Here is a 26,288-nt window from a genome sequence, read left to right as displayed (position 1 = left end):
GATCACTTCAGTGATTAATTAAAAAATTCACATAGCTGAGTGACTGTCCATCTTTTCTTATGGAAAATGAATATGTGATTTAGGAGAAAAGTGGGAGAGCTAGGGATTTGGGAAGAGGAACATACATTTGTTTTTGCAATGAATTCCAAATTAAAAATTGTATGGGTTACTCCTACAAATTGAAGCATGCAAAGCAAAATAAATACATTATATGTTAACAGGAGAGAGAAATGCCTCACTTTACAGAATCATTTGTTCAGTTGCAGATCCACTGTCTTCACAGTAAATCTGCCATTTATAAGGATATTGCCAAAACTTATACAATGCAAAAACTTGTTAACAGGTGAGAGTTTTCCTGGAAAACATATCTAGTGATAAAATATTTTAATTTCCACATTTTAATACTTTTAGCAGTAAAAGCTATTATCAACTGCAAGGCAGTGCAACCAAAGCAAAGCAGCTTTTTATCTCAGATGTATATAGAGATATATATCAAGGGTTCCAATTTTTTGTTGCAAAGAACAAATAAGCATAGCAAAGACACAAATTACACTGGATGACTGCTTCATCCAAACAGAACTTTACTCAAGCTAGATTTCACAGTTCTGTACAGTCCGCTGTAGATCCACTAGATTTTTTGCAGATACTTAAAAAGAGAATGATGACATCTTTCTGACTCATCTCTATATTATCTGTCAATTTATCAAGGTCTCTATTACCACAGTATCTCAGTACCTCATAATCTTTAATATATTTATACTAGTCACATTCCTGTTAGGTAGGAAAGTACTATTGTCTGCATTTTACTGATGAGGAAGTAAGGCACAAAAAGATGAACTGACTTGTCCTAAGGTCACACAGGAGGCCTGTGCTGGAGCAGAGACTTGAATTCAGGCCTACTGAATCCCAGTCCTATGCCACATAGACACTGGGCAACCCTTCATCACGAATTCATATATAAAAAAATAGTAGCCTTTTCCTGAGAAGCTTAAGAACCTGTAATTCCCATTTGTTTGAATGGACATAGCAGATGCCCATCATCTCTCAGAATAAGGCCCTATCTGGGATAACATTTAAGGACTGTGTTTCTGACTTAGCTATTGGCAATGCTAGCATAGTTAAACATATTAACCAGGTGATGCTACTGCTCTTTCCAGATACTGTAAGTATTACATTATACTGGATTTTTAATGTACTTTGAATATATACACTAAATTCAGAGTTGTTATATATTTGGTCTGTAAAACTCCAACTCTGATAGGAACAAATGAACTTTTATGTAACAACACAGCTACTTTATAAGTCAAGGCAACTATGCAGATTTCCTTCTAACTACATACAATTACAATGCATTATACCACACATTGTGAAAAACTCTCATTCCTGAATTATTAACAGTAGTTTCAGCCTTCACTACCTCAGCAAAGGAATTTTATTGATCTTGCTCTTCCTTTCTCCCCCTCCTCCTATATACAGTACCAACGTTTCGTCCATGCACATATTCTATTTCACTCCCACCCAGAAATATCAATTTTTTCACAGATTTATTTTATTTATGTTCAAAATATCATTGCTATGTTTATTTTCAATTTTCAGAATAATTTAAGTAAAAATCATTCATTCGCCTTGTAGCCTGCATGATAATATAGGACAGAACCCTCTCCCCACATCTCCCAATAGCTGTTAAATATACTTGTTATTTGTAAATTAAAGATTGGTTAATGCTACTTATCCATGAGGAAAAGCTGATCTTTAGAATTATGTGTTTTTAAACATCTGTTCTTACAGTATACGATGAATATAGGGAAAATATTATGTGTGTTTCGCACCTAAAATGAATACAATGAGTAAAACGTGAATAACAATACAAAGAACTATAACAGTCTCACATGTTAAATATAGGTTTACCATAAGTTAGTAACATTTTACTTCAAAATGATGTTTCTGCCATGTTGAAAAATTGAAATAATATGTTGACATGGCTGGTTACATACATTATTATTAGAATTTTGAAATGTTTAATACAAGTTACTACATCTAACTGGTACTTACTGACCTTTGTAATTCTGTGCAGTGACTCCATAATCACCAGAGGGGATGAAACCTTTTCCTTCAGGACACAAATCAGTAAATTCAGCTGGTAGAGAAATAAAACAAAATATCATACCAGAAAAAAAGCAATTATTTACGAATCTAGAACTATAACAGATAATAAACTTTTCATGTTCACTAATGCGTTTTAAAATTGTATTCTACTTTCTAATTCTCATTTCGTGTAGTCTTATACACCTATGTATATGTATGGCTAGAGTCCCACCAAATTCATGGTCCAGTCTGGTCAGTTTTAACAGTTTGGGATTTTTGAAATTGCAAATTTCATTATTTCAGCTATTTAAATCTAGAAATTTTACTGTGTTGTAACTGTAGGGGTCCTGACTCAAAAAGGAGTTGTGTGTGAGTGTGAGTGTCACAAGGTTATTGTGTATATGAGTGTGTGTTTGACGTACAGGGTGTTGCTGCTATAAGTCCCCTGGTATACATCTGTTCTGCATGAAAGTCATTGACACTTGTAGAATAGTGATAGAAATGTAGCCGTGTTAGTCTGGTGTAGCTGAAACAAAATACAGGACTATGTAGCACTTTAAAGACTAACAAGATGGTTTATTAGATGATGAGCTTTCGTGGGCCAGACCCACTTCTTCCACTGTTTGATCTGAGGAAGTGGGTCTGGCCCACGAAAGCTCATCATCTAATAAACCATCTTGTTAGTCTTTAAAGTGCTACATAGTCCTGTATTTTGTTTCATTGACACTTGTAGGAATTGATGCGTTGCTACCCCCCGTAAAATATCTGGTGACTCCTCCACCACTCCCTTTAGGGTGAGAACCCCCAACTTGAGAAATACTGGTCTCCCCCATGAAATCTATGTAGTGTAAAAGCACACAAAACCCCAGATTTCATGGTATGTGACATGTTTTTCATGGTTATAAATGTGTTAGGGCCCTACTTTTGGTCAAATATTTCAGTTTTAACACAGGGAAAATCTTCCATTAATTTCATCAGGAGTTTAACCATTGTCTTTTAGAGTTTTGCCTCAGCAGGAGCTGAATAGGAACCGCATCATCTGGCTCACAGAGGAAATTAATTACGTGATGTTGGAGATGACATAGGCTCAAATGCAAACAAACCTCATTTTATATTTATAAGTATAGTGACTCTTTCCAAAACACACAGCAGTGGGCAGAGTTTCACCAGTTCAAAGATATGGCAAAGATAAGAACGGAGAACAAGAAATCACTTTTCTTTTAAAAATTATCTCTTGCATTCTAAAGAATTTACACATGTTCTAATCTTAAATGATTTATTCCAGCTGGATATTGAATATCAGCCATCATTGTTTACACACTGTGATTAAGTACTATTATCAATATTTGTGCCAAAGACCATATGGTTATGCTCTTCTAATTAGTATCTAAATGCTAAAAAATGCTGTTGTAGACAGCATGATTAACTATATTATGCAGTAGGCAGCAGAATGTAAAATTAATGTTATGTTATATATCAAATCTAATGTTTCATGTTACTGCATAAGATAAGATGCTATGACTAATGACAGTCAGGCTCATAAATATAAACACATACATCTTAATTTGTAACTTTCTGGGAAGAAATAGAACTGAAACATTACAATAACATTTGGCAAAGCTTGTATCAGAAATATTGTTGCTTTAAAAATCATTTAGAGATAATACTGTCCATAGAAAAATAATGGGCCATATTTATCCCTGCTGTAATTCCAATGAAGACAGTGGAGTTACACTAGAGATTGCCTTCCTGTGCTTAGAAAGTTTGCCTAGCTAAGACTTGAATAAGCTGCTAAAGGAAACGGTCCTTTATGAACAGCCCTCATGAAAGCCAAGGGTGTTTATACAAATATAAAAGCACAACCCTCCAGAAATTATCACTGGATGGAAAATCTCTGCTTACCAGTTCCAAAGACGGGGCATGGGAAGATTTCACAATTATCACCCCAGCCAGCACCTAAAGTACAGCAGCATTCTTGTTTGGTGACATTGGATGTCAACACATTATCACAAAAATTAGCATCATTTAGATTGTAGTAGCATTCCTTCTTTTCATCGTCACGTTGATCAACATCTACTGGTAAATCTAAAGATGAAAATATAAACAACATGTCAAATGAATCAGTTTTACAAGTGATACAGGAGAAAAGCAACTGCATGATGTTGTTGAAAGACCATTTTCTATCTTCAGGGTCAGAGTTCACAGAGAGAAAAATGTGTCAGCAAAAAAAAATCTAGTGGATTATTTTTAATCCTGTAAAGAACAGCAGAAATTCTCAAAATCTTTCCCCTAAATTTCCCAGACCACTGTTTCCAAATTTAGATGTTGGAAGAGCTTCCATATTTGCACTACTGCTATGTTTAAGTCATGCATATGCCTCTACTTTTATTTTAAAAATAATACTTAGCACTTATGAAGTGCTTTTCACACAGTTTTCATTTAAAGCTTCAAAAGGTTTAGCAAACATTGTTACAGATGCAGAAAGTGAGGCACAGACAGTGTGAAAAGGTCTGATTTCCAACACTTTCAGTGCCCACCGATTTCAAAGGAAGACAAGAGCTCAATACTTCTGAAAATTCTGTCCTAAGTGACATACAAAATCAGATCCCACTGAGGAATACACTGAGAAACTGCACCATTTGCTCAGGACACTCCCTACAAAAACATACCCTTAGAGCCCCAACCGGGGTTATTCTATCTACTACCCAAGACCCACAAACCTGGAAATTCTGGATGCCCCATCATCTCGGGCATTGGTACTCTCACTGAAGGACTATCTGGATATGTGGACTCTCTACTCAGACCCTATGCCACCAGCACTCCCAGCTATGTCCATGACACCACTGATTTCCTGAGAAAACTACAATGCATTGGTGATCTTCCAGAAAACACCATCCTAGCCACCATGGATGTAGAGGCTCTCTACACAAACATCCCACACATAGCTGGAATATAAGCTGTCAGGAACAGTAACCCTGATGATGCCACAGCACAATTGGTTGCTGAGCTCTGTAACGTTATCCGCACGCACAATTATTTCAGATTTGGTGACAATATATACCTCCAGACCAGTGGCACCACTATGGGCACCCACATGGCCCCACAATATGCCAACATTTTTATGGCTGACCTAGAACAACGCTTCCTCAGCTCTCGTCTACTCTCGCCCCTTCTCTACCTACGCTGCTCCCGGTGCCTCTGGTCTGCTGGGGACCGTCTCTAGCAGACCAGAGACACCGGGAGCAAAGCCGCAGCCGCGTCGCGGTCCCGCACCTCTGAGGCTTTGCCAGAGCAAAGCCTCAGAAGCGCAGGAACCCGCCGCGGCTGCGGCTTTGCTCCCGGTGCCTCTGGTCTGCTGGGGACCGTCTCTAGCAGACCAGAGACACCAGGAGCAAAGCCGCAGCCGCGTCGCGGTCCCGCACCTCTGAGGCTTTGCCAGAGCAAAGCCTCAGAAGCGCGGGAACCCGCTGTGGCTTTGCTTCCAGTGCCCCTGGTCTGCTGGGGACCGTCTCCTGCAGACCAGGGGCACCAGGAGCGGCTTTTCTCGCCCCGGAGGTTCAGGTGGCGGGACCGCTGCATACGAGCTCCGGGGTGAGAAAGCCCCGTTCGTAAGTGTGGATCCGCGTAAGTCGGGGACTGCCTGTAAGATTGAAATAAGATACGCAATTTGCATAGCTTAAATTGTGTATCTTATTTTGAGTTACGGTGCAGCTGGTGGTTCCTGTCTAGGTGCCACAGTGGGAGGAAACCTCGCACGCTCCCCCAACCCCAGGTCAATCAAGGCACGGGGGCAGGAGAGCATGAGGAGGCTAGAGAGAATCTCCAGCAGTTATAAAACTGCCATTCCCTGTGATATCGCATGCCCCTGATGTGAGGAGCAGACTTTGCGTGCTCCTCTGTCCCCAGGTTTCGATTGGCCTGGGGAGCGGCAGGGTGGTTGTGGGCCAGATCCATTCTCTTGGCAGGCCACATGCAGCCCATGGAGGCCCCTGTGCCCACCCCTGTGTTAGGGGCATGGGTGGGGTGCAGGGATTGGAGCAAAGAAGGCACAATGTAAGGCTAAGTGCACAGGAGGGAAGTGTCGGAGTTAAATTCAAAGGGGCACAGTGCAGGGAGCATGGGATTAAAAGCACCAAAATACAAGTTCACCCAAAAGGCCATTTGCCCTAAGGCTAACCCTGAGTCTAGTCTTTCATCCACATCTATAAAACTTGTGATCTCACAGATCTCGAAATACCTAGTTGATTACGCCACAAAACACAGTTACTACTAACACAATTAACAAGAAAACTTATCTAGACCTCCCAAACCATAGTCAAAAGGCACTGGTTCTCCTTCAAGATAAAGGAATATCTTAGGAGGTTGTACAGCAAGGCCATTTTAGAATCACAATACGAAACAGGGAATGTGGAAACAGCACTTGAATTTTTCATGTTTCCAAAACAGTAAGTCCATCTAATGTTTAAGTTCAAAACACACATTCAAATTTGTTTCTAAATAAGTTATTTAGAAAAGGGAATGTTTTAGCTTGTGGAGTTTGAGGGACTGGCAGACATCTCTGTTCAGTGTTAGTACCATATTACCACCAACAATGCAAACTCTCCTTTGCTGTTTTGCCAATGTAAGTAAGTGTACATTAAAGGAAACACCCAGCTGAGTGCTATTTCATCTTTGTTAGTTTAATCTGTGGTCTCCCTTCATCAGATAATTACAATTTTCCACAATGTACTGCATTTCATAAAGTACGATGGTTTTGTGGTATCAGCTGATGTCCAATAGGAACCAAATTAAGACTATCATGTGTCGCAGAAACTCAACTGAACTAAATCTGTTATTCCAAGGTGAGAGAGCAGTACGTTAGACACCAAGTTATACATTTTCTTTGGATATATGCCACATGTCTAGCTGAATCAGAGCCAAAGGCTTAAATAGCAGAAACACCATGGAAGTTTTCACACCATTTACAAGGGAAAGAGCACTGGAGGCTGTCCCAGGAGGAAGGAGAAACAATCTCATCATGTGATTATTTATTCCCATTTGATATTTGATGTGATGGTTTCTCCTCCCATTATCTGTTCAGCACTTTAAAAGTCTGTTGTTTACACAGCTGTGACTGAGGGTTAGTCAAGCAGGCGTCATGAATGTTTGGAAAGTGAATGAGACATAGATCTTAAAAAAAAAAAAAAATTTACAAAGGCCAGTCTGTATCTGCAAGCTCATAATTTCTCTCTCTCTCTCTCTCTCTCTGACACAAACACACACACACACACACACACACACACACACACAAATTAATTGATTAATAAACAGATTCTTTTGAAAGATATTTTGGTGTTATTCTTCCGTGGGAAAATTGATTAGTTCCTAGATATTTTTCTCACAATTTGTTATTTCTGGGGGGTTTATTTCATTGTAAAAAATTAGAAATTTTATTCTCCTAAGGAACCATGGTATAATGCAGTACTTCATCTGTTTGACTAGGTTTAAAACAATAACATTTTTCAATCTTTTTTCTTGTAACAAACAAAAGAAACTCAAGATATACACATATAGACATTTATCTGACTGTAAATACAGAACTGAAAGGGACCTCAAGAGGTCATCAAGTCCAGTCCCCAAGCCCTCATGGCAGGACCAGCATCATGTAGATCAGCAGTTCCTGAATTGTCAAAATGGATCCCCATCTGGAAAAGGTTCAGAAGACTTGGTGACCCAAGGCAATTCCAAAACAGAGGAAAGGTGGGGGGCGGGAGGCAGAGCCACCTGGGAAGACACTTGGCGACCCTTTTGAAATGTAACTGCTACCCATAGTTTGGGAAACTCTGATCTAGATCATCCCTGATAGATGTCTATTTAACCTGCTCTTAATTATTTCCAGTGATGGAGATCCCACAACTTCCCTAGGCAATTTATTCCAGTGTTTAATCACCCTGACAGTTAGGAAGTTTTTCCTAATGTCCAACCTAAATCTCCCTTACTGCAATTTAAGTCCATTTTTCTCCCTCCTCCTTGTAACACTCTTTTAGATATCTGAAAACTGCTATCATGTCCCCTTTTAGTCTTCTCTTTTCTAAACTAAACAAGTCCAGTTCTTTCAGTCTTCCCTCATAGGTCATGTTTTCTAGACGTTTAATCATTTTTGTTGCTGTTCTCTGAACCTTCTCCAATTTCTCTGTCTTGAAATATGGTGCTCAGAACTGGACACAATGCTCCAGTTGGGGCCTAATCAGAGCAGAATAGAGAGTAAGAATGACTTCTCGTGTCTTGCTCACAACACTCCTGTTAATGCATCCCAGAATCATGTTTGCTTTTATTGTAACACTGTCACACTGATGAGTCATATTTAGCTTGTGATCCACTATGACCCCTAGATCCCTTTCCTCAGTATTCCTTCCTAGATGGTCGCTTTCCATTCCATAAGAGAAAAAAAGATTAGGGCTAAATATAGACTAAAGATATTTTTTATATTTTTATGGCACTGATCCAGCAAAGCACTTAGGTATATTCTTAACATTAAGTGCTACAGACATCAATGCAACTGAAGTATATACTTAAAATAAGAATATTAAAATATCGATGAATTGTGCCCTAAATTATTATTGTAATAATAAATGTAAACAGTTGAGAGTATCTAAAATAAGTAACTTTATAGCACTGTTCTTTGCCTCCAAATGACATAAGCAATACAAATGCTCAGAACCTGTAAATATGCATCTGTATGTTCTTCTATATGTAATGCACTATAGAATGTGTAATGCAAATGCACACATGGCAAATTAAGATGCCTCTCTTTTGGGCATCTGTATGTGTAAATCAGGAATTTGTACATGCACATCCAAGGCTGTGTGTGCAAAAAAGACATGCATTATTATGCATTAAAAAACCTGAATAGCAGACTCCCACAGTTAGCTTGGGTAAAATAAGAACAACTATATATTTCAATAAAAATTATTTGGTAGTAATTTTTCATCATCATTAGCACTATAAAAAATGATAGTGTGAAAGGTCTCCATTGAAACTTAAAAGCATGCGATTTGGATTTGGACACCAGACTCAGTATAATGTCTAACAAACATTAATGCAGATTACAAAGCCACGTAAAACAGTTTGACGTCATTGGCAGTCTCTGTTCAAGAGTGACCCAAGACTGCAGTGCAGGAATGTTATTGATCAGGAATGATGTACATTTACAAAGCTATGTTAATTAGTATAATCATTTTTAAGATCAGATGTTTTTGAGCTGCTTCACTACTAATAAGGTAGAAACAGAGGACACTATTAAACATCCACAAGACTTTTTTCTGGCTCATCTTCTCCTGGTCACCAAAATCTCAACTTTCCCGAGAATCCCATCTTTACAACACTGTTGGCTGTATATTTGTTTTTCAGCTCTTAAAGTTTCACAAGTTTTTGCATTATAAATTTGGTCTTTGGTGAGATCATATTTTTATAGAACCAGTGTAAGAGTAAACATATAGCATATTCTGGATGCCAAAAGTGCACAATGTTTTTATTTAATGAATACTGGTTAATCCACTATTCAGAACGCCCCAGTAATTGAGCACATTATCTTATATTCCAAGGTCAGAAAAAGATGGAGTTGCAGCCTAAGGTTTTGATCCTTCAACTGCATGGCACAGGTGGATCCAGAGACATATCACAATCGTATTGACTTCAGAGGTCAGGGTTCCCCCTGAACTAAAGCCGTGGTGGGCTTGGGGCTGAAATTCTTCTTTTGCTAACCTTTGTGTATATAAGACAGATTCACACTGTAATTTACTTATGTTTTATGCATAAAGTTTAGATTTTCAATTTTTGTTTTAAAATGCATATTCTATAATGGCTAATAGAAGACAGACACTTTTTCAAATACATTCTACACTGCTTTTGAAGTCAGTACAGGTAATCACATATATTGGGATTCTAAGTGGACAATGGAACAGGTTTTCTTTTATGGCTATTAATAATTATGATAGGATGTCAATGATTCATTACTAATATGCAGAAAAATCCATGATAAAATAAATCTTATATGTACTTGTTAAAAGGATACACAAACATATTCAGTAAATAAAAAATGTAAGATTCCCCTCCCCCATACCAAACTGTGCAAAAGTCCAGCAGATTTTTATTTGATATAAAATATAGTCTAGTCATCTGAAGAAGTAGTGTGTACCCATGAAAGCTCATGACACCATCTACATGTTTTGTTAGTCTTTAAGGTGCTGTTAGACTATCCATTGTTTTATAAAATATAGTGTTGGCTATTTCCATGAATTGTTTCTTACTCTTGGTACCAAAAAAAAAAAAAAAAGAAAAAGAAAAGAGAAACAGGTGCTTTGAAACGTGAACATTCAATTTTTGGTTAAATTTATTCTGTATTGAGTTGAAATGTCTACTGGAATACAAGATGACTGGAACTAAGGAGCTGAATGTTCATATACTGACAGGATCATTTCAGGACAAAGGAAATAATAAATGAACTTCTGCCAAATAAAAAAAGCTCTAGATTCCCCGCGGTGAATAAAGAGGAGTGTGAACATACAGAAGGAACAGCCTTTAGCCACATGTGGAAAAAATCTCTGAATTAAAGTTATTTTTCACTGAGGCCCTGCCCTTACTTTCAGTAGAAATGGCACCCTATTTCTGTTTAAGTAGAGCGGGAGTGGGAAGACATTTGCAAAATAGCAAAACATACAAAAAACAAATATACAAAGACTGAATAGATGTGTAACATTGTGTGTTAATGTTTACAACAGTATATGGCATACAAGATATACGTCTTCTCATTCAAGTTAAATAAGGGGGTGCAAAGGGAGCACACAGCCAAAGCAGAAGCTCCCAGAAGCACTGCTCCTGACTCATGCACCTAGCAGGCCAAAGCTCCAGGAAGAATGACCTTTGCATGAGTGTAGCATGGACTCCTTCCCTGCTCTGTTGTTACATGGAAGGTTGTGGCACTGGCCCAGCACCCTAGTCATCGCTAGCCTTGCAGATTCCATGTACTCTGGGGAAAAACAACAACTAGACCGAGCCAAGTCCATGTGCTCTTACACACCCATGGAAAGGTCAGCCATACCTGGCATTGTCTCATTAATTTTCAGCATGAAATGAAAACAGAAAAGAGGCATGTTAAAGAAAAATGAACACACTATAAACTCCATAAGAGTTTTCCAAAACTCTCCCATAGAGTCAGTAATATCACCACTTCACAGTTTGTTTGGGTGATCAATTCCTAGGATCTTCAGACTCAGACAGAACCCATCTGAGCTGAATGAGAAAAGAGTTTGCTATCCTGATATCCAGAACATTATGTGCTTTGTCTCTTATATAGTACACAAAGTAATATCCTGTACATTGAAACACTGATTGTAGGAAGTGTTTTTCTTCTTTAGTTGTAAACAGAGAAAAAAAGAAAGGTAAGATGTTCTGTCCTTTACAATGTATATCAGCTTCAAGTGTTCCCTGGCAAGAGATAGACTCCTTTATCCCATTAGTCAAATTATATAGCATAAAGGGCTCCCACTGGGTATTAATTTTCAGGTCTCTTATACGAGAACTTCCTCTGTGATGAACCTTAACAGAGGAAAGAAAATAATAAAGTATGTGTTTCTTAATTGGCCAAAGAAGGGGTCCAATTTTGACAGTGTGTGGAAAAAAAGCTCTGAGATCATTTCATGAACATCCAGACCATATTTTTGTCATTAATGATTTATATCATGTTCAATAATAACTGAACTAAAAGCACAAATAGCTCATTATGTTACCATGCTTTAAAAGGGGTCTAAAATATACTTTAACTGATTTAACTACAGCAATAAATAAAATCAAAATGTACAACATTTTTATTACAACTTCATTTTTTTTACAGCCTTTCACAATATTTTATCCTTACGACGATTCAGCATGATATTCAGCATTATGTCTGCAAGCAAAGTCACTAGTATTTTACCTGTTGCTGTGCGGGAGCGACACTGTCCGGTCATTGGATCATACTCCTGGATTTCATCGGAACAGAGACACAGGAAGGTGCCTTCTACATTTTCACAGAGGGCTTCACCACATACTCCACTCAGCATTTCACATTCATTCACATCTGGAGAATGAAGCAGAAATTGATTTGGACACGTTCTCCATCACTGACAGCTCTTTATTTTACCTGCTCTGCCTTTGCCAATACTGTCTGTGGAAAAACAGAGGCGATCCCTGAGGAACAATCAAAACCTGACTACTGCTTAAGTGGACTCCTAAGGAAATTTGTTCACCTGAGGAGATAAAGGCCATTGACAATAACAGTAAAATTATTAAAGGCTAGTGTTGATTTTAAGGTAGACCAGGGTCCTAACTTTTTCCTTTCCCTCATACCCATTTTTTACGATGTAAGATACTGACTTCTTTTGAGCTATGTTTGCTATTACCAGGACAGCAGGCAGCCCACAGTATTTATTTAGTTTATTTAACAGATATTGTGCCAAAACTTGCTGTCATTCTTTCCAAGCTCAGTAAAATCAAAGAGTTCAGAAAGTAGATGATGGCAGGATTCAGTACTTGGTCTACAAATGGAATTCTCTTCTCCCCACCCACTGAAAAACTGCCATCCTGGGGCATGTCTTTTTTATCCTCTAAATGCCTTTTTGTAATAGATCCCTCACCCACAAAACACTATAGATTGCTCTGGGGCTCAGAAATATTATTCTGGTATCACCTAGAGAAGTCTCTATGGAGCAATGCAAGTCTTCTCTTCCACATTAAGGGCCAGGAACCACAGTATTTTCAATAGCTGTTGGCCTGGGACCAAAAATATTCCATGAGTCCTAATCTTGGCTCTCAACACTTCTAACTTCATCTAAATACTATGAAAAGGCAAGTTGTCCATGGTTTGAAAGACACCAGATTGCCAAAAATTCTCAGCACTGGTTTAACTCTGCTCCCACTGAAATCTATAGGAGTTTTACATCTGACTGTCCACAATACAGCATATCCACTAACTATGTAACTGTAAAATTATTACATTATGATTAATAATTTATATTTTTTATCTATTTAATTGCCTATATATTGTATAGTATTTGTAATAAAGCATACTGGGTCATCTTTTATCCACCAAAATAAATATGCAGCCATATAATATACTATTTATAAGTTTTTACCTTAACAGCTAAGTTAACACTTTAGAAATTTATTGAATTATTTTCTTTTGTTTGATGCATATCAAGAAGTTAAAAGTCTATATTGGGGAACACGGTTTACAAACTATACAAAGACATATTTTCCATGAAAACGTCTTTGAGAGATTGCTTACATCAAAATCCTTTGCTAGCACATTAGAATGTTTCCAATACAGGTTGAAATTCTCTACTCTGGTATTCTATAGTTCAGCAACATCTATGGTCTGGCATGAGAAACTAGTTAGCCAGATGTCCACTTATGGATGTGGCCAAGTTTCCCTGCAATCTCATAAAGTTTGTTTACAGCCACCAGTTCTGGCTTAAAGTGTTGTGTGCTGTTATTTAGCTCCAATTTACTCCTAAATGTCTTCTAAGTGCCCAATAGAAAGTGGAAGTGTTAGTAATGCACTAGACAATATTGCAAATTCTCTGATTCAGCACCGGTCAGGTTCTGAGGGTGCTGGTTTAAATAGGTTTAACCTGTATCTCTACTAATCTCATTATTACATGTCCAAATCAGCACTGAAAGTGGGGTAGCAGGGAGCTCCCTACATGGCTGTTAAAATGCAGGGGAGGCTGTGGGCTTGGCCAAGCAGAGCAGAACTCCCTGGCCAAGGCTGCAAGGAAGCTGTGAGGTACTGCTGCACGCTTTCTGCTCTTAGCTAGTGAGAGAATGGGGCCACGAGAGCACAGCTGCAGAGGGCTCCCTGCATAGTTCTGGGCCTGGTGACACCTGACCCTTCCAGGCACAAGAGGAGGGGAAGGTTGTGTTCTTCACAAACAGAAGAGACCTCTGGCCAGGGCCATAAGGCCAAGTCCCTGGCCTCAGCAGAGGCCACCTGGCTCCAAATGGCTTCCTGTTCAGGGACAGAACTATTCAGCATCAGGGTGGCCTCTCTTGTGGCTGGAGACTCATTCTCTTCCCTCTTTTTTCAATCTTAGCCATCGGTCTCTGCTCAGCCTTCCTCAGAGCTTGCATCTGCAGGAATCAGGTGCCATCAGTCCTGTGGTAGCAGAGAGAGACTTCTGCAGTTTCACTATCACAGGAGTGAGGAAGCGGGTCCATGACAGCGAGGCTGCAGTTGCACTGCTTCAGGGTGGGTGACACCCAATCCCTGCAGGCTGCATTCCTACTAACTGCCACCAATAGTTTTATCATTGGCTTCAGGCTGTCAGCTCAGCGTTTACCAACTGACTAGCTATTTAAACTGAATTTTGCCAAGCCTATTACGATTAGTTCAAATAGGTTTCATTTGTCTGAGTTTATATTTCATACCGTTGAAAAATACTCTCTCAGAATTAATTCTGCAGAAAAGTATTTTCTTTCAATTCAACTCCTAAAATTAAGGAAATCACAGGTTGAAGCAACATTAGCACTCACACTAGCTGAAGGCCCCAATCTAGGAAAACATCCCTATTCAACACAGCACCCAAGAATGTGTTTATGACAATGGGATTTAAATGTGCCCTTAAGTGATTAACTGAAGCATGTGCTTAAGAGCTTTCCCAAATTGGGGCCTCAGATAACAGGCCTTACAACCCAAATATCAGAAAACCAAAACAGAATCGGACTTCTCACCTGCACAACAAAATCCCTTTTCTTTCCACCATGTAGCCATTTGCAAAGCATACATCCAGTTCTCCAGAACTGTGCACACATGCAGTAAACTTAATGGCAATTTGCAATGGCAATGGCATCTAGCAATTTTATCTCCGCATCCCACCCTGAAAGGACATGTACCACAGGAGGCTGGTAATGTAGGCAAGGGAAGGCAGAGACTTCCCAAAACTGCCTGCACGCCCCAGCCACCCGAGAAGGCTGGCTGGCTGCTCCAGAGATGGGAGGGCTGGGGTGCGGCAGCCCTGTTCCCTGTCCACCAGAGAGGGCTTGGATTGGGGCCAGGGCTGCAGCATGGCGGCTGGCTGCTCCAGAGACGGGAGGGCTGGGGTGCGGCAGCCCTGTTCCCTGTCCACCAGAGAGGGCTTGGATTGGGGCCAGGGCTGCAGCATGGCAGCCCTGACTCTCCAGGTGGCCAACGATCAAGCTGGGGGTGGGCGGGGATTAGCTCTGGCAGGGGGCGGGCCTTGGGTGGAAGGGGCAGGGCTGGGGTTCGCCTTCCCCAGCTGGGCTTTCACCCACCACCCATGACATGTACCCAGTCATGGAGATAGTTCAAACTCCCATTATTATTGAGTTTTCTGTTTGTGTAGCTTCTCAACAAGGGTAGGGCTTGTTAGTTATGCCTTCCTAAATTTATGCCCATTATTGTTATAACTCTGGCCTTGGTTCCATCTGGAAATAGTTGAACTCGATCTGGAGCCATGAACTCTGGCCATACTCCCTTACTCATATAATGTTAGAACTGCAAGGAGTGGTACACAAGCCAGTTATGCTGGCATTTTGGCTCCTGTGGATTTCTGTCCAGCTACAGTCAGTTTTTGGTCCTCTAAAGCTCTTTTTGTACTGTCCGCCTGAGTTGCATGAAAGGAGTGCTGTGAATCTCGTCTGCCACACAGAAATTAATTTCAAAAGCAGTACCGGCTCTCTCTGTAACAGTGCTCCCATACCAGATGTTAAGAGTAGCAAATGTTGCATGATAATGGAAAATAATTTAGAGGTCCAAAACTTTGTTTTTCTTTTTAAATGGGAGGAGGGAATACTCAGCATATTGCAGCTGAGTCCCAAAAGAGAACCAGAAGAATTCTTCAGTAATACCAATTTTTACAGAATATAAGAAACCCCCCTTTTTAACATTCGTTCCCCTCATTTTCCTTCAGCTCAATGTTACTGGTAAGTGTGTTTTATCCTGAATCTAGTTTGAAAAAATTGCTTAATGAATACCGTTTGTTGATCTGGTATTAATTTTATATTAGAAACCTGTGCTGTCTCAAATGGTGCTCAAGTCCAATTACCACTATTAACAACAGATTTGGAAATCTATTACTCACTAGAGAAATCTGTAGTATTCACACACTTCTGGAATACTCACATATTTTCACAGTGATAGGTGTCTTTCCTGGAGCGTGAAAGTAATGTTAAAATCTGTTCAAACACACTCTCTGTTTCTAAGGAGGTGTGCTGTTTAATTCAGACAGGCTATACCACACGCCAGACTATATTTCCTGTAGGAGGTAGTACAGAGTTCTGGCTATTCAACTAAGAGACTAAACAGATGTTGCATTTAAATAAGCTGAAGTATTAAAGTCAATCCATAATGATTTATATTTGTGAATGGCCTGGCATTTGCCAAAGTAGTGGTTTAATGTTTTTTTAATAGATAAAAAGGAGTGACTCAGCTTTTTGCCATTGATTTCCATTCCAATCCTAAAAACAGATTCTGCTTACGCAGCTAAACAGTAAGCACCCACATGGTATACTGGGTTTAGTGAGCAAAGCATATCCGAATACTGGTCTACTCCAAAATGGTGCAAATTTAACACAAAACGATGGAAGTTAAAATAATTTTATGAAGAAACTAATTTTCCTTTGAAATCGTTTCTTCATCACCGGTGATACATGCAGCACTGATTAGAAAATATAAAAACTCACCCACACACCCTTGCCCATCCTGTGGGTCTTGATACCCTTGGTAACAAAGGCAGCGGTAGGAACCAGGTGAATTTTCACAGAACCCATGACTGCCACACAGAGTGCTGTTTTCACATTCATCCACATCTGCAAAGAAGACATGTTAACATCAGACAGACATAATAAAAAGGCAACTTGACAGGCAGACCATTACATCTCTATAAGTAGGTACAGTTAGTGTCAGTAGATGTTAAAGGAAACAAACACAAGGGACAAGAAACAAAACCATTACTAGTCAGATAATACTCTACAAATAATTAACTTATGAGCATCTATAAATACATGTTTACTAAAACAATATAATAGTTATGCACAATACACGCTTCAGATTTACTCTATTACAACAACTGCATGCAGACAAACAATGAAGCAACATCCTAACTTTAATCTTCTGGGTGGCATCTTATGTATGACTGGCAAATTCTAGCCATCATCCTCTATATAACATTAGAGTTTGATCCAACACAATATCATAAATAATAGAATTCTTGTAAGTGGAACTCTCTTAGTGTTTTCTATTGTGTCCCTCAAACAATATGGCTTAAGTTCATGTCTGTGCAGAAGGCTAGCATACTGAGGCCCTGATTCAGCAAAACAGTGCTTACCTTTAAGAATTATTTAAGTCTAATTGAAGTCAATGGAACATAAGCACGTGCTTTGGAGGGCATAAGAGGGTTTTAAAGCATAGCACAGAGCTTTTGTTGTTCTCTGACTCAATTGCCACATCAACCTATAAGAAGGCTACTGGTGGCAGAGAGCAGTCTGTTATCATAAGTGTATTATAAATCTTGTGAATATATTATTTTCATCTCCATTTGAAATAAGACCTAAAACCAAAGTCCTGACTGCTTGTGGTCATTAAAAATCTCATGGCATGTTTTTCAGGAGTCGGAATGCTAACCCCAGTATCCTGGCTAAACCCCAATTTGGGCTATTACACTCTGCCATCCTAAATCACCCCTTCAATTCAAGCGGAGAACTAATTTCTGTGTTCCATTTCTAAAAGCTATTGTAAATGTTAAGTAGTGATGCTGGCCACTGTGAAACACTTTCAGTGTTCTGGTGCTGAGGTGGCTGCATTTCAAAGGACGATGTGAATCCTTTTAATTAATTAAATGTGACAAATCTAGGCTGCAGCTATATGTGAAATTAGTCATATCAAGTAAAATTATACAGAAACTGAGAAAGAGTAAATTATAGAGGGACTCCAAGAAAAAAAACATTGAGCTGAAAAGCTGACAGAACAGAATTTTGAATATAAGAGAACTCTTTTGGAGAGATAAGCATGTCCACAATACTACTCTGCAGTATCTTTGAGAAAGGAAAGAATGGGCACATGTAAGTGTCTGCCTCTCCTAGTGTTCAGAACTGTGTCAACATCTCATTATTTACAATACCAAAGGCCTAAAAGAATTGGGAAAGACATGCCTTGTTCGTCTCCTGAAACAGATCACTAAGCAATGATATGAAGTCTCTTAAAAATACACAACTTTAAAAACTCCAATTGAGAGGGGTCAAGAAAATCTAAGGTCTCCGAGTCACTTGGTCACAGTGCCTAAAATGGTTGCCTAAATTTAGGAAGTCTTTCACTGACTGCCTCCAGCAGCAGTACTACCCAGAAACTCTTCAGTGGTACAGGCAATGGTTCTATCCAACACACACATCCCATTCATAGGCCCACTCCCAGCCCAGAACTCCTGCTATGCTAAGTCGTGTGAAGAAATACTCGGAGAACAGCCTCTGGTGATCTGCCTCAGAAGCTGTTCTAAAGGAGGTTCTCCCTCAGCTGGAGCTAGCGACTTCAGAGCCCTTTTTTGCTATTCTGGCCTCTTTAAGTGTCATAAAGGGACTGGAGAAGGGTGGAGAGCCTCCCTCATAGACTTCTAAGGCATTTAGTCTGACCTCCTGCATAAACATAGGTCATGGAACTTTATCCACTGATTCCTGCATTAAACACAATTTCTTTTAGAAAGATGCCTAATCTTCTTTTAAAGACTTCAAGAGATGGAGAATTTATCACCTCTTACGCCATTCCAATGTTTAATTATCCTCTCTGTTAATGCATATGTTTTATGTAAAAATGTGTAAATATATACTTATGTTAATGTAATATTCCCAACATTGCACTCAAATTAAGTAATACATTTTTGTTGTATTTAATACTAGCACATTTACCTGGTGTTGGTGGGGTCCTTAAGGAGGGGCTCAGGGCAGGGGGCTGATGGTGGAGGGCAGGGCTCAGCAACCTTTCAGAAGTGGTGTGCTGAGATTTAACATATTCACTTCTATTTATGGGTCTGCGTGTCATTGATACTTTTAAAAGTCAATAATAGTCCTACTTACAGCAGCTTCATTAATACATAAATTATGATGCAGATCTTACCATTTTAGTAACATAGGATTTTTAAAACATCATTAAGATCAGAGTTTTAAATATCTGCAACACTCCAAAAAAATCGGTTAAAAATTTTTTTTTCTTTCTTACTTTGGCTACATAGGCTCAATTCTTGGCTCCATCACAGACTTCCTGAGTAAGCTCAGGAGAGCCCACAAGGGTACATCTATACTACAGCTGGTAGTAAGTTACGGCTCAAGGAGACATACACACACTACCCTTAGACGAGCTAGTGCGCTGAGGGAAGGTCTGCAAAGAAGTTAAAAACTCAGGGTATGTCTACACTACCCCGCTAGTTCGAACTAGCGGGGTAATGTATGCATACCGAACTTGCTAATGAAGCCCGGGATTTGAATTTCCCGGGCTTCATTAGCATGAAGCCGGCTCCGCCATTTTTAAAAGCCGGCTAGTGCGAACCCCGTGCCGCGCGGCTACACGTGGCACGGACTAGATAGTTCAGATTAGGCTTCTAATCCGAACTATCTGTACGCCTCGTGGAACGAGGCGTACAGATAGATCGGAATGGCTACGTAGTTCGAACTATCTAGCCCGTGCTGCGTGCAGCCGCGTGGCACGGGGTTCACACTAGCCGGCTTTCAAAAATGGCGGAGCCGGCTTTATGCTAATGAAGCCCGGGAAATTCAAATCCCGGGCTTCATTAGCAAGTTCGGTATGCATACATTACCCCACTAGTTCGAACTAGCGGGGTAGTGTAGACATACCCCCTCTGCTATAAGATGGGGAGCACACACACGCTCTAAGGGGAGCTGAAGATGCATCCGAGTGTCTTAGTGTAACACTGAGCTGGTTGAAATTTTTAACTTTTTTTTTTTTCTTTTAGGGAGCAGGAAAGGACTCTGTAAGGAATAATTTTCTAAAAGAAAAATATAGGGACTCTTTTCTAAAACAAAACTGTCTCATCCCAAACTGCTGACATTGTCAAAATGGTTCCTTTTGTGTAAAAATGTCATGCCTTTTCACTAACTCAAACTTCGAAGTCTTTTATAACTAGTTAAAGCCAGTTTTTGTAGGGGTTTTTTTTGTAAAGGAAAAATTTCACCTACTTTTTTGGGAGGTGGGGGCAAATAGAAAATATGTAGGACATTTTGAAAAAGGGGAAAAAGTAAAAAAATGGCTCCATTTGGCACACTTTGAAATTAAAATGAATTCATAAGTTATTATTTTGTTTTTCCCCCTCTGTGAAAATAGAAGTTCAGCCAGTTCTGGTAACACAGGGAAAAATCATGAGTTATGTGTTTGTTGATAATTCCCATCAGAACCTTTAGCTTTGTTTTTTAGCTCTAGGGTCACCAAGTTTTCCTGAATTGTCAAAATAGGTCCCCATCTGGAAAAGGTTGGGAACTGCTGCTAGACCCAGATATTCAGAGATATTTGGGAGCCTGAAGAGGCAGACACATGCCTAACCTGCTTTGCACTCCAGAAAACTTGATGTCTAACTCCCATTAAAAGTCAAATGAAAAAAAAATGCAATTCCCTTTAATCACCTATCTGTCTCTTTAGGTGTTTGTAAATGTAAGCCATTAACACATCCTTATCTTACTGTTCCTTTACTGAGCAGCTGCATGACAACCTCCGCCCCCTCCTCCCGCCAATCAGCTGAACTCCCTGCCTGCAAGGCAGTGCAGGCTCCCTGCTGCAGTGGAGCAGAGGGGAAGGGCGGGACTGAGCTCCCACCAAAATGCCAATGAAAATCGGCTCGCGTGCCACCAATGGCACATGTGCCATAGGTTGCCGACCCCTCGTGTAAGGAGTGCAGGAGTCAGGTTACGGTGGTGGGGAAGAGCCTCTGGACAGGGGTAGGTGTATATGTGTCTGCAGAGGGGCTGGTCGGCCCGCTCCCTGAGATTTGATTCATACTAGGGCTGCTTGCTCTTCCCCTCCTTGCCCCTGTCAGGGAGCAAGAGCAAAGTGGACATGATAGCGGTTTTCAAATATCTAAAAGAGTGTCACAAGGAGGAAGGCGAAAATTTGTTCCTCTTGGTTTCTGAGGACAGGACAAGGAGTAATGGGCTTAAAGTGCAGCAGGGGAGGTTTAGACTGGACATTAGGAAAAAATTCCTAACTGTCAGGGTGGACAAATATTGGAATAAATTGCCAAGGGAGGTGGTGGAATCTCCCTCTCTGGAGATATTTAAGAACAGGTTAGATAGACATCTGTCAGGGATGGTGTAGACGGAGCTTGATCCTGCCTTGAGGGCGGGGGGCTGGACTCGATGACCTCTCGAGGTCCCTTCCAGTCCTATTATTCTATGATTCTAAGTGCATAGTTTGTCTGCTCCGTGCGTTCCCCAGTCAGAGTGGGGAATGTGGCAAACTGTGCACTTTCCCATCGCTCCCTGATAAAGGGAAACAGCCAGCAATGTTCCTGCGTGAATCTGGAGGGGGGGGAGGAGCGAAGCTTCAGCCTTCCTGTCCTTCCCAAAAGGGTGCGTGCAGGGTGAGAGGCTCGGGGATGAGACAGTCCCAGAGTGGAGCAGGGCACCCTCAGCCTGCCCCTTTCACCTGCCTGGTCATGTCTGTTTCCTGTGTGTTCTTTGAGAAGCAATCCCATTCCAGGCACATCCCATTTTGCTTCAAGTTATGCTAACAATAAGCGACATACTGAATTTGGTTGTCCTAGTGTTTCCCATGTAGGAGGAGTTCATGAACAAACAGACAGACAGACAATTTCTCTCAAATATATAGGAGATTGTATGTGATATATTTTTTTTACTTGTATCTTGGAATGAATATTTTACCATTGAAGGTAATAAATATTACTTGAAAACACGAAAAGAAATCTTTATCAGTGGTTAATAAATAGGTGATTGATTTTTTCCAATAAGTGTTTTAATAGAATTATTTTTATCTCAATTTATTAAACCGATGAAAGAAAAATACGTCAATAATTAATCTTGAAAATGGTTATTTGTCTTTGGTAAAGAGTACTATCATTAATACATTTATTTAATAGAAAATGAATGTGACAATAGTATTGGATATGGGCTGTCAAATAATTGATTATTGAATTGTTCAACATCACCAAAGGAAAAAAAAATCAGTAAAATTAACAGAGCTATAAGAGTAGCCAATATAGTTTGTATTATAGTGTTAAAGAAATATTATCAAAGTTGAGAGGTCAATAAGACTTGTCTTGTATCTGACATACCTCTGTCACCTAACCAATCACCACAACCACAGGACAATTATTATTAAAGATGCATCAAATATAGTCAGAAAAACAAAAGCAAAAGTATTAGGAAAGACCCAGGATACATGCACTTATGGATGTACTTTTCTGACTGTCTCCTTTTCCTACAGAAAATAAGATCTTTTTATTTTATTTGTTAATCTCATATTATGGTTTGCAGAGTTTTCTACTTGTGACCAGAGAAAAAGGTCATGATCCTTTACTCTTTGTTCAGACAAAACTTCCATTGAGGGTAAATGAGAATTCTGTCTAAGGAATATATGATTGAAAGCCAAGTGTGTAAGACAATAAAAAGCAATACATTGTACTGCATTGCACGGCATACATATCCAGTGGCCAATTACAGTTTAATAACAGTACAGGCAGTCCCCGGGTTACGTACAAGATAGGGACTGTAGGTTTGTTCTTAAGTTGAATTTGTATGTAAGTCGGAACTAGTACATATTGTAGGGGAAACTCTAGCCAAACATTTCTCCAGAGCTCAGTTTTATTCTCCCACACCTAACTTCCCTTAGTCCTTTATTCTCAAGCTGAGATGTCTGCTGAGAAAAGCTGCTCTGCATCTCCCTGGTCTGCTGGGGGGGGGGGACCCTAGCTTCGCATTCCCTGGTCTGCTGGGGGGAAGCAGCTAGTACGGGGTTGCCTCACCCCGTTTGTAAGTAGGGATCCGATGTAAGTCGGATCCATGTAACCCGGGGACTGCCCGTAATTCCGAGCCACAGAACAGTTATCCTTTTAAAGTCCACACAGAGAAGACAAGGACTTGGGATTCAAAATTATATAAATTACAGTCTCATTTTCTGGGAATAGGTATATATCAAAGAAAACAGATGGGAAAGAATCATATAACTGTTCTCAAAAGGTAAAATGAGGTCATTGACTAAAAAGCAGCAGAAAGAAAATCCATCATTGCAACAAGTGTCCTAATTAAATATATAACACATCCACAGAGGATGATTTTGTTTTAAAAAGTACACAGTCTGAACACGACTGACTCATACAGTGAGTGACTGGGAACCTACAGAGAGGGACCAGCACCAAATATTTTTCCTTGTCTAGACAGCTCATTCAAAGGCCTCCTGTTTTACAGCCGGAAAGGGCATTTGTTGCTTTAATCACCAGTAAAGCATGTGGCTTGTAATGGGCAAATGTCTTGCTTATATAGAGACAGAGGTGGGAGACGATAAGTAATCAAGATACAACATATTTCTTATACAATTAAAATGTAGCTTTGTAATTATGACATTTTAAAATCCAGTGCCAGTTCTGCATTCCTTAATCAAAACTCCTACTGATTTGAAATCAGTAAGCATTTTATCTGAATGAGTGCAGGATTGAGGCTTAACTAAGCAAAACAGTTAAAGCATGTATTTAAGCCTATATCTATTCAGCAAAGCATGTGTGTCCAAATTAAGGAAAACACTGCTTGCAGGAAAGCACCTAAAGATGTGATTAACTTTAGTTTTCTGCTTATTCAGCTTGTAAGTATTTCATGGCAAGGACTGTTTCCTTACACATTTGTTCAGTATATAGTCTAGCACAATAAGGCCCCAATCTTAGCTGAGCCCTCTAAATATTCCCATAATATTTATAATATAAAATAATTATAATAATAGTGAGGGACAGTTAGAATAACGAGGATTTTGAACACAGTGTTCACATGTGGCCACATGAAGTATTGGTGGGTGGCTACTTCACGTGGTGATGGTCATGTGCATCTCTGGATGAAGAAAGAGGCTATTTTCCATTCAAGTCCTGGGTCACTGCTCAGTGTCAAGGTGGATACACTATGGCTGGGACCCCAATCTGTCTATTTCAGCACATGTGAGGGTATGTCTAGACTACATCCCTCTGTTGCCAGAGGGATGTAATTTAGACATACTGAAATTACTAATGAAGAGGGGATTTAAATATCCTGCATTGCATTAGAATAAAAATGGCCACCGCTTTTTGCCGACACGGCAATTTGCCGACAAAAAGTGGCAGTCTAGATGGGGATCGGTCGACAAGAAAAGCCTTTTCCGACTGATTCTGTAAACCTCGTTGCATGAGGCATAAGGGATCGGTTAGAAAAGGCTTTCCTTGTTGTCCGATCCCTGTCTAGACTGCCGCTTTTTGCCGGCAAATTGCCGCGTCGGCAAAAAGTGTTGGCCATTTTTATTCTAATGAAGCGCGGGATATTTAAATTCCCGCTTCATTAGCAATTTCGGTATGTCTAATTTACATCCCTCTGACAACAGAGGGATGTAGTCTAGACATACCCTGAGAGGGCTGTGGAGCCTTGCTAGGATATTACTAAGTGTTTACCAAGAAGGTGGCCCATTTTGGAGAGTGCCATGAATTTATTCTGGGTTTACTTTTGACAGGTCAAGGATGGAGTTTTCAGCTTCACTGTAGAATATTATTCAAGTTGGGATCTGGTGTGTCTGTGATATCGGCCTCTGCACACTACGTTGGAGGAATTCATTTGCACACTTAGTGGATCATACCCATGACCGCAAAGAAATGCCTCAGTTCCTGCATCTCCTTCCCAAAAGCTTCTTCTCTTCCCAACAAAGGCACGGTTAAGTTTGTGATGTGAACAATGATATGCATATAGTAAGGTGTCTGGATGGAGAAATAGAAATTATCTACTGTTAATCACTTAACTTCTCATTTCCCCAATTTTGAGGTTTGTGGTAGGCATTTTGTATGTATAACAGCCTTGACCCAGAGAGGGGAGGTGCTGGAGGGGTTCTCGGAAGAGGCACTGGGGATGGAGCTGGGGGCAGCACTGAGAGTTGCTAGGAGCAGAGTAGAGGCTTGGGTATCAGGGCAAGGCTGCTGCTTAGCACTAAGGATGCTGCCAATACTTATTGCTGCTGAAGCCGTCTGACAGTCGGCTAGGGAAGAACCTTTGAGAGAACCTTAAGAAACTCAATGAAAAGCTAATGAGTTCCTTGCACCTATGTTACTTCCAAGAGTCTCCTTATTAGGTAACTATCAAGACTCACCCACCACATTCATCTCCTGGGAAGGGGGCAGTGATGGAATACTACAGCTACTACACAGGTTTGATTTACTTCTTGGAAGTGGGTAAAGTCTACATAGATGTGCAGTTTGCTTTGGCCAGTAGTCATTAAGACTCAAGACCAGGATTAACCACACAAGATCCTTAATCATCTTATGTTGTTGTTTTTAACTTTTCAGAAAGCATCTGAACTTAAGAAAACAACCCAGAGAGATGGAAAATGTTTCCATCTTACTAAAGGCAGTTAAATCCAGCTAAATACCATTAGTCCTTACTCTGATGATATAAACAGTGATTCTCACTCATTTGTCTAGAAGTAAAATTCACAAAGGCAACTAGTGTGAAGAACCCAGTAGCTTCTGCAGCTGGAAGCCACATCCTCTCTCAGGGTATGTCTACACTACCCCGCTAGTTCGAACTAGCGGGGTAATGTATGCATACCGCACTTGCTAATGAAGCCCGGGATTTGAATTTCCCGGGCTTCATTAGCATAAGCGGGGAGCCGCCATTTTTAAATCCCCGCTGCTTCGAACCCCGTGTAGCGCGGCTACACGGGGCTCGAACTAGGTAGTTCGGACTAGGGTGCCTATTCCGAACTACCGGTACACCTCGTTTCACGAGGAGTACCGGTAGTTCGGAATAGGACCCTAGTCCGAACTACCTAGTTCGAGCCCCGTGTAGCCGCGCTACACGGGGTTCGAAGCAGCGGGGATTTAAAAATGGCGGCTCCCCGCTTATGCTAATGAAGCCCGGGAAATTCAAATCCCGGGCTTCATTAGCAAGTGCGGTATGCATACATTACCCCGCTAGTTCGAACTAGCGGGGTAGTG

At 40.2% G+C, this 26,288-nt stretch overlaps 1 protein-coding gene across 9 annotated transcripts in view; it reads right to left on the bottom strand.

Moving 5' to 3' along the window:
* LTBP1 (latent transforming growth factor beta binding protein 1) overlaps positions 1-26,288 on the bottom strand; it is a 321,387-nt gene that overhangs the window by 44,180 nt on the left and 250,919 nt on the right. For all 9 annotated transcript variants that reach the window (XM_075924972.1, XM_075924973.1, XM_075924974.1 and 6 more), the window contains 4 exons: positions 16,804-16,929; positions 12,038-12,181; positions 3,988-4,170; positions 2,057-2,137 (listed from right to left, as the gene is read on the bottom strand). In XM_075924972.1, the coding sequence (XP_075781087.1) occupies positions 2,057-2,137; positions 3,988-4,170; positions 12,038-12,181; positions 16,804-16,929 (534 nt within the window). The remainder of the gene's footprint in view (positions 1-2,056; positions 2,138-3,987; positions 4,171-12,037; positions 12,182-16,803; positions 16,930-26,288) is intronic.

This window comes from Pelodiscus sinensis, chromosome 3, assembly GCF_049634645.1.
Source record: "Pelodiscus sinensis isolate JC-2024 chromosome 3, ASM4963464v1, whole genome shotgun sequence".
Classification (NCBI taxonomy): domain Eukaryota; kingdom Metazoa; phylum Chordata; order Testudines; family Trionychidae; genus Pelodiscus; species Pelodiscus sinensis.
The sequence above is the reverse complement of the archived record's forward strand: the minus strand, read 5'-3'. Positions and strand labels throughout refer to the sequence as shown.